The sequence below is a fragment of the Chelonoidis abingdonii genome, chromosome 5 (assembly GCF_003597395.2).
Source record: "Chelonoidis abingdonii isolate Lonesome George chromosome 5, CheloAbing_2.0, whole genome shotgun sequence".
Taxonomy (NCBI): domain Eukaryota; kingdom Metazoa; phylum Chordata; order Testudines; family Testudinidae; genus Chelonoidis; species Chelonoidis abingdonii.
In genome coordinates, this window is record NC_133773.1 from 115,393,017 (window position 1) to 115,409,153 (window position 16,137).

At 38.3% G+C, this 16,137-nt stretch overlaps 1 protein-coding gene across 1 annotated transcript in view; it reads left to right on the forward strand.

Annotated features, from left to right (window-relative positions):
- The window catches only part of TAPT1 (transmembrane anterior posterior transformation 1), a 101,269-nt gene that overhangs the window by 50,907 nt on the left and 34,225 nt on the right, over positions 1–16,137 (forward strand). Inside the window, 4 exon segments of the mRNA XM_032773924.2 lie at positions 1,376–1,538; positions 7,211–7,346; positions 9,351–9,448; positions 9,745–9,814. Of these exon segments, the coding sequence (XP_032629815.1) occupies positions 1,376–1,538; positions 7,211–7,346; positions 9,351–9,448; positions 9,745–9,814 (467 nt within the window).

Below are 16,137 nucleotides of genomic sequence, written 5' to 3' on the forward strand. Positions count from 1 at the left end.
AAAGCTTTCATTTGTTAATAAATGTGTTTTAATTCAAATGTAGACATGATTATGTACAGTACCTCACAAGAATGTTTTGAGGCTTACTTCACATTAGTTTGCCATATGCTTTTTGATATTTGGCACTATGGTGCTTTGACCCAATCTGTAAGAATTTCAAGTGTTCAGCATCCGATTAGTGCTAAGTAGTTGTTTATAAGCATTCATAGGTAAGTATCTTACTTGGAATTTCATCATGCTAAATATGAAGTGTGTGTGTCTTGGGGCAAGTTGGCATGCTTTGTATGGTTTTGGTTAAAGTACATTGAATGGTTGGTAGCCATGCTACTAAGGCAGAAGAATATGCCTGGAAAGTGTTTATGCTGTGTACTTTTACATGGCTACATGTGTTTGGGAGCTACCTTGGGACTTGCACATTTCAGGCTGTGTGCTTTTGAGAAATCTGCAGGATCTTAGTACACCTCTACCCCACTATAACGCGACCCGATATAACACAGGTCCGCATATAAAGCAGTAGCAGCGTGGCTCCGGCAGTGCTTTAAAGGGTCTGGGGTTCCGGCTGCTGCGGGGATCCTCGGGCCCTTTAAATCCCGCAGAGCCCTGCTGCTGCTACCTCGGGACTGCGGCAGCAGGGTTCACCGACGATTTAAAGGGCCTGGGCTCCCACAGCGGCAGGAATCCAGAGCTCTTTAAATCACCGCTGGAGCCCCGCCACTGCTACTCCGGGGCTGTGGCAGCAGGGCTTGCCGGCGATTTAAAGGATCTGGGGCTCCCCGCAGCAGCTGTAGCTTGGACTCTTTAAATCACCCCTGGAGCCCTGCTGCCCTTACCCCGATATAACGGGATTTCAGCTATAACACAGTAGGGATTTTTGGTTCCCCACGATCACATTATAGCAGGGTAGAGGTGTACTAAAAAGAGATATTGCATAGTATATTAGGGATTTGTGCTCCATCCCTCAGCATCTCATTCTTTGTACTGCAGTCTTAGAGAACGCTGCTTCATTTCCTTCTCAAAGAGTGAAGCAAGCATGGCTACTTCTGTAAGGGAGAAGATTAAACTGATATGTAAAATGGCCCAGAATGAAGGGTTAAATAAAAGCAAATATACCTATGTGCACAAGGCTCTTGTCAAGGTTGGGGGCAAATGAGATTTTATTTGAATGCCTGGAGTCTTGGCAGCTAGCAGAGAAGCAATCCTATTCAAGACTGAGCTGTAATTTTTATATAATTTTTTCCTACTTCACTGCTTCTTGGATTTTTAGCTCTGTTTCAGATACTATGTATTCTTAGCCAACAGTGCATATCAACTAGTGGCATTTGTATTTTGTGGCTGTATAACATATATTAGAATTATTTTGTGCTTTATATTTCAGTGATAGACGTTTGCTACAACCTGCTCAGGTATGCGACATTTTCAAAGGAGTTATATTGGTCATCTGCTACTTCATGATGCACTATGTTGACTACTCTATGATGTACCATCTGATAAGAGGACAGTCTGTCATAAAACTCTACATCATCTACAACATGCTGGAGGTAAGGGCATTGGCATCAAAAGGAAATGTCAAAGTATGCTTTCTTTCAGGATATCTAATATAACATATTGTTATGACTTTTGTACTTTGTACATCTCTCTAATATAGTAAGTAGAAAGATGTTAAACCTCAAGGTGGACTTTAACATATAATAAAATAGACGTGGACATAAAAATATCTGAGATGCTTCCATTAAAAAAGGGCGCAAGAACTTTGTTATACATACTCTTTCATAAATCTGTTTCCTGTAATGCAGTCAGAGTTAATTAAGTTAAATAAAAATTGAGGAAGAGAGAAAGTGAGAAATAGAAAACAGAGAAGAGACTGAAACTTGAAATGTAAGAGTCAGAGACTATGATAGTTTGAAAAAATTATTTGAAAAAGGAAGCACTACTGAGAAGGTTTTGCCCACTAGTGGCAAAATCCTATGGAAGAAAAAAGAAAAGGCAAAAGGTAGATGAAATTTATCTATTTAATTTTTCTTTTTAAAAATGTGCCTTTTAGTATGCTTAGGCTTGTCTACAAAAACCCAAATCAATACTTTCAACCTCTCCCAATCCATACCATCAGAGAAAAGTCTGAGTGCATGGATAGAGTTTCTGCCATGAGTTTAGAGGAGTGTTAGAGAAACAGGGGAGGGAAGCAGAGAGAGAGAACGTCTATGAGGTAGAATAAAGGGAAAAACTGTAAAAACTCAAAGTATTTGTGTAATGGGGTTTATGCACCACTGTGGCACCAGCTGCTGGCTGTCTTGGGAGTTAGCTCTGTGCCCTCTTCAGGTGGTGTCTCACCACCATCACTCCTGCTCTAGGATCCATGTCTCTCCAAGGACTGTGACATCCTCTTCAGTCACTCAGCCCTCAGGCAGTGCCACATACCTTGCTACCCACTTCTGGGGGGCCTGCAGTCTCCTATTGAGCCACTTCCATTAGTGGCTTCTGCACCGTATTGTCTGGCCACCTCCTCATGGCCCCAGTAGCCTCTTTGCCCTTGCCTCGGAGACTCTGCATGCAAACCCAGCAGTCAGCCAGAAGCTCTCTCTCGCTCCCCCCGGTCCGTGCTTGCAGCACTGCTCTGGCCTGGGTGATGGCAGTTCTCACAGCCCTCCATAGGCACAGTCCTTCTTCCCTGGGCTCCCAGCAGAGAACTGCCCTCCTCTGCCCTTCAGCTCCCTTTTTATATGGGCCTGCTTGACCCTGATTGGCTGCTCCTTTCAGCCCTTCTCTAATTGGTTGCCTCTTGCACAGCCTCCTTGGGCTCTATTAACCCCTTAGAGCCCACCGTGGGGCAGGCGCCCCATCACAATCTGTTTTTGTATTATTCATTATTAATATAAAGCTTTAGGACAACTGTGCTTTTACAACTGTGATTTTCTTATCACTAAAATGTAATGAATAATAATAAATAACATTTAAGAAAAAGTAGTTGGTTAAGGCTTGAGTCTGACTCCAGATCTGCATATCTGTAGCATGTAAGTGGCATAACGTGTTTAAGGGGATACTACAGCCCCTCTTGTTCTGCCAGGATACTATAGTGTTCCTAATAGTCCTTGAATAATTAGTATGATACAGATGTCTAACAGACCTTTGAGGATTATTGAGATTGGGCCGTGGTTTGTCCAAAATCTAGAGATTTTGGTTCTAGACATGAGTTATTCCCTACTGCTGTTTGAAAATAATAAATAAGCAGCACATTTCATAACCACAATATTAATACACTTCCTGAAGTAAGCAATGTGTGTGAATTACCTTGGATGTTTAGTTGTTAAGGTTTTCTTGCCTTGCAAATTTTTTTTAATTACTACTTTTAAATTATCTGGAAATCAAAATGCAAAATTCAGCACTCTGAGATCATGTGGACTGTGACATTCTAGAAGACATTCATCCACATACAGTTTCTTAATCTCTGACAGTATGAGTGATCATGATTTAGTAAGTAAATCCAAGTATGGTACAACTTATTAATGCTCAAAATAGTTCATTTCATTTCAGTTTAACTGTTTCAAAACAGTGATGGCTACTTATTACAAATTGTAAAATGAGACTTCCGTATTTTGCACAGAGAAACAGAAGGCGTATGTCATCCCCTCACTGAGTTAACAGAGAGAGAGTTTGAGAGTGGCTTTACCTGAATCCAAGCAGAACCAGTAGTGCACTTTCCTGCTTGAGAGCAAGGAAATAGTTTCTGCTGATCTGAATTCTGTGTTTTGATACTGCTCATAGCTACTGTGGTTAGTAAAGCAAACTCTCTTTAATTTCAATGGAGAAGGATCCAACTAGAAAGTGTATTGGATTTCTTTGATCTGCCATGAATAACTTCATGCCTGGCAGAGCAGGAAAAATGAATTCTGCAGGGTTTTTACAAGCCTAAATCACAGAAGATAAGAGAGGGTCCTAGGTCCCACTCAGCATACTTGCTGGGAGCATGTTTCCATTTTACCCAAACACAGATCTGCCACTAGTAGTACACCTTTCAAGTTGCCCGTATAGGAATAGACACTTTTTAATTATTTTTTTTAAAAGGCAATAACCAGACTTACATTTGTATCAAAATATACTTAACTCAAATTTCTCATTTTGAAATTTTAATTTGGAGAAATGATTAGACTGACAAAGATGTTTACAATGATGTTTTCGGCTGTCTCTGGGTCAGAGAAAATTGTCCTGCAAATGGATTTGATAAAAATAAAAAGCTTCCAAATAATGTGCTGAATGCCACCCCAATAACCAGGCTAAGGGGTGCATTCAGCCCAGTTGGCTTAAAATGACGCTTTTCTTTTTTTAGATTCAGACCCACCGGCTCCTGCTCCTTATGAAGCCCCAGCGTGTGTTATGCTGGTGACACAACATTCACCATGGAACTCTGCTGGAGCCTGGAGCCGGCATATAGGGTTTAGGTAAGTCTACTTTAAAAAAACCCACAATATTGCGTGGTGTTGCCTTGTTTTATACCCTAAGAGATATAAAATATTTAAATGTTAAAAGAAAAAACACCTTTTAAACCCCCCGCAATATTGTGCGCAAAACCAAACTTACCTGACTCCTTAAGTATTCTGTAGTGGGTGCCACTTCACCAAAGTGCATGATGAGGCATCACATGGAGCTGGAGCAAGGGGTTGTTGACCACCTTCACTGAGAAGTAAAAAGCCGAAAACAATGCCATTGTAAATATCCTTTTGAATTAATCTAATTCTTTTTCTAATTCAAAATTTCAAGCTGCTAAATTTGAAATAACTCAGAGTAGGAGATTCTGTTGTCATAACGCGGTGAGGGTAGGCAGTTAATACTAAATGCTACTCTTAAGTGTCTTCTTTGGGACATTCAGCATGTACCATTTGCTGTTTTGGTCAAATCTTCACCTTTAAGTTTTTTTAGTGGTACTAAATAATGAGTGTTAGCTTGAGAGTTTGTTGAACTTTTCTAATTTCTGTCAGACGTTGCTCTTCAATAACTTTTTAAAAATTGAGTAAAAACAGCTTAAAAAAAAAAAGCATTGAGCCCTGGCTGACCTTACATTGTTCTATGAAAACCCTTTTAGTTAATTGTGGCAGTACTTGCTTGTATATCTTCTGTTCTACTCTGATATTACTGCTTATAGCCTTTACTTGTCTAAAGTTGTCATTTTTAATTTACAAAAGAACAGCTGAATGAAGCATTAATCTTAATACCTTTTATGACAGTGTTTTTTATATCACGATCTTACAGTTTAATAAGGAATGGTAACATATTAGTGTTGTCATATTTTGTCTGTTTAGTTGGGTCAGACTCGTAAGAGATGGAAAATACTTATTAATTCAGCCAGACAAGCTCTATCAATATAGAATTGTTCTCTAAAGTACATCCTCCAGTGCTTTGTTCATTTTAATTTTAAATATTCCAGACTTGTATGTATGTGCTGGAGGAAGAGATTCCATCAATTCTCTTCTGAACTGCCTTCAATTTGGCAATATTTCCAGTTGCTGAGAACTAAATTTAATCATCTTGACCTTTCTTGCTGCTGTATTGAATAGCAAACTTATGTAATTTGCTACACGTGATTATTACTGCATTCCTATCAGAATTGTTGCTTTCTGGGTTCTCCCTCCCCTATTGCATATATATTTCAGATTGGATTTCCTCAGATGTCTGCAGTTTTCCAAATCCGCTCTCATGTTATGTTTTCCCCATTTTTCTAATCCCTCTAGAGCCCTTTGTATCATTTTTCTGTCCTCTTTGGTATTTGTAAGTCCTTTAAATATTATCTGAATTTGTGCCATTCATTCTGTGCTCCAGGGCATTAGTGAAGGTGTTATATGAACAGACCAAATGCCAATCTTTGCCGTACCCCCGCTAGACACCTCCTTCCTCTTCCCCCATCTTGACACTTTGCTGTTTGTCATTACCTTTTCCTTCATTCTTTTAAAATATTTGGAAAAAATAAGATGCAGGCTGACTTTGTGGCATGATAGTGAACATGTTGATTTGTGAAAGAAGTTTGAATTGCAATCTGCCACTAACCACAGGCTGCCATAGCTGCAGTTTGTTGCCAGGGCCCAGGATTTCCTGTCGTAAGTACATAAGAATGGCCATACTGGGTCAGGTCCATCTAGCCCAGTATCCTATCTTCTGACAGTGGCCAGAGCAAGATGCTTCAGAGGGGATGAAAAGAACAGGGTAATGTTGATCATCCATCCCTGGTTGTCCAGTCTCAGCTTCTGGCAATTGGAGGTTTAGGGACATCCAGAGCATGGGGTTGCATCTCTGACCACCGTGGCCAATAGCCATTGATGGACCTATCCTCTATGAACTTACCTAATTATTTTTGATCCAGTTATATGTTTGGCCTTCACAATATTCTATGGCAACATGTTCCACGGGTTGACTGTGCATTGTGTGGAGAAGTACTTCCTTTTTGTTTTAAACGTGTATTAATTTCATTGGGTAACCACTGATTCTTGTGTGACATGAAAGGGTAAATAATACTTCCTTATTCTCTTTCTCCACATCATTCATGATTTTACAGACCCCTATCATATCCCCCCCTTAGTCATGTCTTTTCTAAACTGAATGTTCCCAGTCTTTTTAATCTCTCCTTGTACGGCAGTTGTTCCATACCCCCTAATTTTTGTTGCCTTTCTCTGTAACTTTTCCAATTCTGATCTATCTGTTAGAGATGAGACAATCAGCACTGCATGCAGTATTCAAGGCATGGGTGTATCATGGATTTATATACTGGCATTATGATATTTTCTGTTTTTTATGTTTCCCTTTCCTAATGGTTCCTAATGTTCTGCTTTTTTGACTGCTGTGATGTCTCCAAGATCTTTCTTGAGTGATAACAGCTAATTTAGACCCCATCATTTTGTATTTATAGTTGAGATTATTTTTTCCAATGTGCATTTCTTTGCGCTTATCAAGTAGATGTCCAGTGCCAGAGTAAGTCCTGCTGAAAGAGAGAGATGATGAGGTTAGGGAAGAGTAGACCATTTAGGAATGTGAACAAGGCAACTGTAACATAGCATTGGGAAGACTTCGTGGTGGAATGATGTGTCCAAAAAAGCAAAATCATATGAAAAAAAATTGAGCCTCTACGGCCCTTTTTGTGGGTTGAGCTTTAACTATTGCAATGTATTAAAATGACTTATTTTAATAGGAGAAGCAATGTTTTAAAATATTAAAAGGTCTCTCTCTTTAGGTGGCCGATCGCCTGTTTTCCTCTTTTGGGCAAGATATTTTGGATGCCCTTTATTGGACAGCTACTGAACCTAAGGAGAGAAAAAGAGCTCATATAGGTGTGATTCCTCACTTTTTCATGGCAGTGCTGTATGTCTGTATCCTTCCTTGCTTTTTGTCAGAATTAATTGCAACAATTTTCTTTAGCTTGTTGTACATTAGGTTAAAGAATTTCTCAGTAAATTAAAATAAGAATAATTTTAAAACAGAATTGTGTAAAATTATTTGAATGTTTCTGGGCTTGCCTGAAATTACATATTCACATTCATTTTCAGAATAAGATTTATAGTACTTCATTTTTTAAAAGTGAATTGAAACACTTTTAACCTGCCATGATGTGAGTTAAGGGTTGTATTTCTCATGCAGCAATTGATGATCTTGCTAACACCAAAAGTGGAACAAATGGAAACAAATGGACTCTGAACTGAATATTGATTTGTGCTTACACTTAAGTATTTTCTCTCAAGAGGTTTCTAAAACAGCAATTTTAACTATCTTTGGTACAGCATAATTGCCCTCCTAATTTGAAAATATTTGTTTGAAAAAATATAACTCTAATAATTATTTTTGCTTCCCTCCTCCAGCTCTAGGGGTTTTTTCTATTTTGTCACTAGATTAAATACGCTCATATATTGCATTACTCCTGATGTTGCCCCATGCAACAGCGTTGTTCTTTAACTGAGGAGCTTGGCTTGAGGTGCCCTTCAGAGAAGCTTGTATGTCAATCTTCTTGACTTCCAAATTGGGTTATAGAAGCAAGAAACTTTTTATAAGGCAGAAATTCATATATTCTTTATGGTAGTGTCTTCTAATGTCAAACAATGGGAGTGGTTCTTATTTCTTTGTCATGTTAAGTAAATCAAGGCAGATGATTTTCTTATTGCATGCAGATGGGTTCCTAGACTTTCGTTTGTTGATATAGGGTGAATTGGGAGAAGAGTCCAATAGATGTTTGTCTCTTCAAAAACAATTAAGTGCAGTGTTGTCTGGCGCTTAGCCCTGCGTTTTTCCCTATTAAATTCTGTGGGCCTATTTCAATCTCCTGCTCAACTTCCAGAGAGGAAAGAATCATAGAGCCATAGAAATGAAGGGCTGGAAGGGACCTCGAAGTCTTCTAGCCCATTCTTCTGCATGGAGGCAGGACCATGTATACCCAGACTGTCCCTGACAGGTGTTTGTCTAACCTGTTCTTAAAAACCTCTGGTGATGGAGGTTCCCCAGCCAACCTTGGAAGCCTATTCAAGTGCTTAACTATCCTTATACTTAGAGAGCTTTTCCTGGAATGTTTCTTGGGAAGGGAAGGAGGCATATGAAAGTAAGAAGGAGTCCTCTCCTGCTTATTTTTCCTCATTGCTTTATTTATTATTAGACTTAAATTTCTTACTCCTTCTGCTATTTCACTGGCCTGCTTTTGTGGCAGCTCTTCTGGTGACATTTTTTCTCTGGGACTGACAAGATGTGGTGTCCCTAACCTAGATCAACAAGAAGTACAGAAACCAGCAGCAGTAATGATAGATCCAGAATTACTACATCCCAGTTACAGTATGCAATGCAGTTGTTGCACACTCAAACTCCATCATCTCAAGTACTTTCACTTCTCTTACATGATAACATTGGGCTTTTTCAAAACAGGAAACCTTGATGCAACCTGGAACATGACCTGCAAAAGAGTGCTGTTTCTATCAGAGTAGAATAAGCTGCCTAGTAGAGGACTTCAGTGTGATTAATGTTGTAAAACGCTGTGGTATATTACAAGCATGCTGTGGAAATATAAGCAGTTCTGAAACTCACAGGTCTGAGTGTAAGAAATTGCTGTAACTTAAAATCTTGTTACAGTGCTCATGTAAAAAGCATATCAACACACTGATGAAATCCTGGCCCCATTGAAGTCAATGAGAATTTTACCTCCAAGTACTATATAACTACTAATCTACTTCACTAATTAATTTTTCAATGATGCATGAAATATTTTTGTATTTTCTATTAATTTTGAGGACAAAATAAGATCTTTGAATTTTTTTTTCAAAGTTTTGGATGCTAATATAATACAGTACAGAAATGTTCATTTCAAATGTCATTTTCTTTAACACTGCTATTTTCAGTCTTGCATGCTATTCTTATAATGGTCCAAGCAACAACACTTAATGTAGCCTTCAACTCCCACAACAAGTCACTGCTTACCATCATGATGTCTAATAATGTAAGTACGAAGTAAATTTGATTTTTACCTCAGAGTAATAAGCAAATGCACGTAAATGAAAGAGATGAACAAGTGACACAGTGCGTTTTAGCATCATTGTTCCACAGGACAAATTTGTAATGCTTAGAGAGTAATATAACTTCATAATTTTATATATAACCTCAGTTATCCTAAACATAGCATTTGAATAAATTTAAGTGTTTGATTATCTTTGACTTTCAATTAAAAAAAATTTGACATTCCATAGCACATGGATAATCTGTAATGAAGCTAACTATTTGTGTCTAAAATTACAGTTCGTTGAAATAAAAGGAAGTGTTTTCAAGAAGTTTGAGAAGAACAATCTTTTTCAAATGTCAAACAGTGGTATGTATATTTACATAGGTCAGAAAAATATTGCTGATTCAAAATTTGTTATTATTTCAAGTATAGTCTTCCATTATGTTTATGGTATTGATATAACCGCTATTATCTTGAAGTAGCTGTTGAGCACTCTGTATTTCTGTTAATGTAGACCTGAATTCCAGATCACCTCATTACTGCTGTGTTTAATAGGACTAAACCAAGAGTTCAGTTTTAGGAACATTTATTTGCATAAATAACTGTTTGCACTTTAGTATCTAAATATGCCGGGAGTCTGTCTATGCATTGTCTGTCTACTTAAATACACTCTCAAAATTCACACATTTAACGTACTCAAATACCATTTAAAATTATTGCCAATTTCAGAAACCTCTGGTAGACCACTGTATTATTAAATACCACTTAATATGTTCCTTGTTAGCAAAGATACCAGAATACTTGCTATGTTAGTGATCACTGGGACTTATGTGCATATCACAATATCATGTTTTATTCTGGTAAGCAAACAATGTAATGAAATAAATGTACTTTGAGAAAGTATGTTATGAAATCATGGTAGTTTTTAGAGCATGTCTGAAAGAACCATAGATCTGCATGTTAGATAAAATTAAGACCACAAGAGGTTTAGGTCTTGTCTATGTGATATGTTAGTCCATGCTAGAGGGATGTAAATTCTAGTGCACACTAGTATGTTGCTCACCAATTGCCCTGTGTAGACCATGCTCATGCACACTAAAAGTTTCCTACTGGATGTTAATGTAGTCCTGTTTCAAACGCTCACTCGAATTTTTAGTGTAAGCCAGCAAGGTCAACTCAGACCAGTTAGTACACGATATGCTAGTGTACACTAATTTATACCCCTCTAGTGCAAACTAACACACTGTATAGATAAGCCCTTAAAGAACACAGCTGTGTCTCTGGTATTCATAATTATGTTGCTGAATGTATTGAAATTTGGAAACACTCTAGATTAGAAAGATTGTCCCGGGAAGAGAAGTCTCAACTATCCTTTGACTTAAGTACTTTTGTCATAATATTTCAGGTGGCCAGTAGAAATTTTAATGTTAATTTCAGTACCTAATTAGGAAAAATATTTTTTTTGATGCTTTGAGATATAGTATGATGTTGAAGTGGTGTTAAGGGCTCTTTATTCCTGGTATCTCCTCAGACAGGTGCAGTGCATTAAACAAAATATTCTTTTTTTCTAAGGTTATCAGTTCTTCATTACATGCGTATGTGATAGGCAAGCATTAAAATTAAAAATTACATATGAGTGCATAGATGCACACAATCACACCGTGACGGATTAGATCACAGAACCCCCCTTGGGAGCTGTCAGCTGATGTGCCAAGACTGCTTCTACCTCTGCCTTTCCTGCCAGCTTGAGGCCCCAGCACTCTGTCTTGCTGAGCCAGACACGCCCGTCTGCTCCAACAAAGACCCAGGGTCTGAATTACTTGCCCCAAAGCTTTAGGTTTACCTGAAAGCAGCTAACAAAAGTGTTCCTGACTTTAACACTCAGATGCCCAACTCCCAATGAGGTCTAATCCCAAATAAATCTGTTTTACCCTGTATAAAGCTTATACAGGGTAAACTCAGAAATCGTTTGCCCTCTATAACACCGATAGAGAGAGATGCACGGTTGTTTTCTGCCCCAGGTATTAATACATATCTATACCTCATAGAACTGGAAGGGACCCTGAAAAGTCATCAAGTCTAGCCCCCTGCCTTCACTAACAGGACCAAGTACTGATTTTTGCCCCAGATCCCTAAGTGGCCCCCTCAAGGGTTGAACTCACAACCCTGGGTTTAACAGGCCAATGCTCAAACCACTGAGCTTTCCCTCCCCCTAATACTGTGAGTTAATTAATAAGTAAAAAGTTATTTTATTAAATACAGAAAGTAGGATTTAAGTGGTTCCAAGTAGTAACAGATGGAACAAAGTTACCAAGCAAAATAAAATTAAACACGCAAATCTATGTCTAGTCAAACTGAATACAGATAATCTCACCCTCAGAGATGCTTCAGTAAGTTTTTTCCCCAGACTGGACACCTTCCAGGCCTGGGCACAATTCTTTCCCTTGGTACAGCTCTTTTTCCAGCTCAGGTGGCAGCTAGGGGATTCCTCATGATGGTTCCTCCCTTTGTTCTGTTCCACCCCTTTATATATATCTTTTGCATAAGGTGAGAATCCTATGTCCCTCTCTGGGTTTCCACCCCCTCCTTCTCAATGGAAAGACACCAGGTTAAAGATGGATTCCAGTTCAGGTGACATGATCACATGTCGCTGCAAGACTTCATTGCTCACTTGCCAAGCACACGCACATGCAGGAAGACTAAACATATGCAGGAAGACCACAGCCATCTTCAGACAATTGTCCTGGTTAATGGGAGTCATCAATTTTCCAAACCACCATTAATGGCCCATACTTTGCATAATTACAGTAGGCCCTCAGAGTTATATTTCATATTTCTAGTTTCAGATACAAGAGTGGTACATTTATACAACTAGGATGATCACACTAAGTAGATTATAAGCTTTGTATTGCTACCTTACAAGAGACCTTTTCCATGAAGCATATTCCAGTTACAGTATATTCAGTCATTAGCATATTTTTATAAAACCATACAGACGGCAACGTCACGCACACGTTAAATAAAAAGCTTTAATTTTTTTTGACACTCAACTTTTAAATGAAGAAGATACTTTCCTTTAAATCAGGCGTTAGTAAAGAAACTAAAACAATGATTAAGTGTAAAACTTTACGTAAAACAGATAATTTGAAGTGTTCCAAGAGTTAGATTTTAGCAAACTGCTTCATCATTTGAATATCTGACTTGTGTATGTGAGACACTAAGATCACAGCTCTGTCACAATCTTCACTTCTGGAGGGGAATATGTCTAGTGCAGGTGATTGGGTTCTTAGGACAGCCAGTTACTTGCTTTTTGACTCTGAACAAGATGATTTGTGTCTGCTTCAGTGACTTTATCCCTCTGGAAAATCAAGGTGATACTACTTCAGTTAATGTTAAGAGAATTAATGTTTTCATGGTGTCTTTAAATTCTTGGATAAGAGATGATACATGAGTAAACATAGTAGAATAATAAAACGATAAATTTAAATAATTCTCCTATTACATTAAACTTGTCTTTTTTATTGGAAGTCTGTGAAAGCCAAAGAATTGATACTCTTCAGCCATGTCGGAAGGAACTCTTATCCTGTACTAGTGGTGATCATTTCTGGTGGCCAATTTTAAATACCAACTTTAGAGAATGAAATGTGATGTGTAATTAAAATCTGTTCAATGCGAGTCTTTGTGCAAGTAAAATTGGATTGCTGGAATGTTCACAAAGTGAACATAAAAATGGGTCTGAGCATGGCCAAAACAAATTCTCTCAAACTTGAGTAAATACTCAGAAAATATTTGCAATATTCACCCAGCTCGGTTTTTGTTTGGTCTTATGTTTTTTAAGGTCCCAATCATGGTTTAAGTTAGTTGAGTTCTACTTAAAATAGATTAGAGGCTGTGATGATCAACCATTTCTCATTTATTTCTTCTATTTTATTATTGGGCACTGTTAGCAATGATCTGTAATGGCAATGTCAAGTTTCGCTCCTAGCCATGGGGTGAAGTGAGGCCATGCATTATGCCAGATGGGTATAGAAACAGATGAGTGCATGCAGGAGTGCACAAAACAAGTGAGTTTATTCTCTTCAAATTGATAGCTAACTTTTCCTGAAATGATTCATAGAACTTTAATGAATCACCACATATTGTATGCCTAAAAAGAGGAAAAAAGCAAGTTTTCTAAGCTTTCTGTGTGTGTTTAGAATTTCAGATGTACCATAATACTTTTTCAACTGTATAGATAGCGCTAAATTAATCACTGCAATTTGCAAATACTGGCTGGCAAATCAGTCTGTAAGCTCGTTCGTATATTTGGTGGTAGCCCCTTTCCACTTGTAGTTCGATAGCTTCAATTGCATGCAGTGAAACAGTGCCATATTTTGTGTTAGCTTACTGTGGAAATTCTGACTTATATCACCAAAGCATTAAAACATCAATGGGTATGTCTATACTTAAAATGCTACAGCAGCCTAGCTGCAGTGCTTAAGTGTAGACACTGCCTATGCCAACAGGAGGAGTTCTTCTGTCTGCATAAGTAATCCACCTCCCCGAGAGGCTGTAGTTGTCTACTCTGGGGGCTAAGTCAGCATAGCTATGTCTGTCAGGTCTGGTCTATATAACAGCCTTGAGTAGATAGTGTGTTCATTAACATGGTTTATATTACCTCATCAATACAGATGTGCAACTGTATTTCAGTTACAACATTTAAAGTCAGTATCCCTTCCCCAGAGACACTATTAATGTCTTATATTCCAAATCTTTGTTGACCGTGTCAAGAGAAGAGAGACAAAGCGGCTGAGATAATACCTTTATTGGACCAATTTCTGTTGGTGACAGAAAACTTTTTGAGCTTACATAGAGTTCTTCAGGTGCATGCATCTTGTCTCCTGGAACCAACATGGCTTAAACAACATGGCAAATAAATCTCAGAAGAATACTTTGATCCTAAAGGACCTTTAAGATGGATATAGAAATATTGTATATAAAAACTAGGGCTGTCAAGCAATTAAAAAAATGAATTGTGATTAATCCCACTGGTAAACAATAAGAGAAACAAAAATATTCAGATAAATGGTTGTTTTCTACATTTTCAAATATTTTAATTTCAATTACAACACAGAATACAAAATGTACAGTGCTCACTTATATTTATTTTTATTACAAATATTTGCATTGTAAAACACAAAAGAAATAGTATTTTTCAATTGCCTTAAGTACTGTAGTGCAATTTCTTTATCATGAAAGTTGAAATTACAGATGTAGAATTATGTACAAAAAAAACCCTGCATTCAAAAATACGACATTGTAAAACTTTAGAGCCTAGAAAGTGCACTCAGTCCTACTTCCTGTACAGCCAATCACTCAGATAAACAAGTTTGTTTACTTTTGCAGGAGACAATGCTGCCCTCTTCTTATTTACATTGTGATCTGAAAGTGAAAACAGGCGTTCATATGGCACTGTTGTAGCCGACATCACAAGATATTTACGTTCAAGTTATGATGAGAACAGAGAAACAGAAGAAGGGAAGAATAGAGCTGGGGTGTTTCTGGGGCAGGCTCAGGCCTTGTGCTATGTCAGGGTTGGGGGCAGCCTCCCCACTGAATTCGTGTTGTGGGGGGAGCTGCATGATGATCTCCCAACTCTGTGCAGCCAGTGGCTTGTGCTTCCGCTGCCTTGCTGGCGCCTCCACATTTATGTGACAAATAAAATTTGCAGAATTTTGCAATACTGCATGCGTAATTTTTTTGGTACAGAATTTTTAATATTTTTGTGCAGAGTTCCCCTCAGGAGTATATCTTGGACTTCTGAATTTCCATTTCCAAAAGCTAATTCTCTCATTTGTGTTCTTATTTTTAAAATACCTTTCTTCTAATCCTACTGTCCGTTCCAGTTGCCCCCCGCCCCCCCCCCCGCATTTCTTTCATTCTTTTAAAATATCTTGGAAGGTTGCTAATTGTCACATGCTTCCTTACCTCACTCAGCATTCTGTTCTTGATCCTCTCTGAGCTGGTTTTTGTTCTCATTCTAACGAGACAGCCTTCACTAGTTTTTAATGACTTGCTTAGAGTAAACTCCAAAGGTCTTGCATCTATTCTCATCCCTCTTGACTTATCAGCTGCTTTTGATGCTTTGAATACCACTTTCCGTGCCTTCACTTTAACATGCATGTTCTTTGTTTTTGTTTTGTTTTGTTTTTTCTGATGTAGGATTCCAGTATTTGCCTCCTGCTTGCTTAATACACCTTGGGAGTGTATTCTCTAAAGATACTCATCTGACTAGAATGCCACTCTTGGATCTGCGCTCAAGCCTGATGGGAACTCCCGCAGCTCAAACTACTCCTCAAGCTATACTCTAGTTTTCCAAAGTTCAGTTCGTTTCTAACCACATTGGTTGAGGTTTCATGGCAATTAATTTGCTCAATGGATCATCAGCTTTAGTCCCAGCTTGATGCAAGGCCATCTCACCATCATCCTCTTATCCTCCACCATATCATTTTTAATAGTATCTGTGTTTTATTTAAAATATAACTTGCTATTTTAAAAAAATAGTCGTAAAGTGACTTCCTCTGAGGCACTGACTGCCAGTGGACTTTGGACCCTCCAGCATTGTCCATGCCATCTGGGCTTCATGCCCCTTTCTTTCCTTAGAACAGTTACAGCTGGGCCAGAGCGCATTGTTGTGGCTGGAGGTTTCA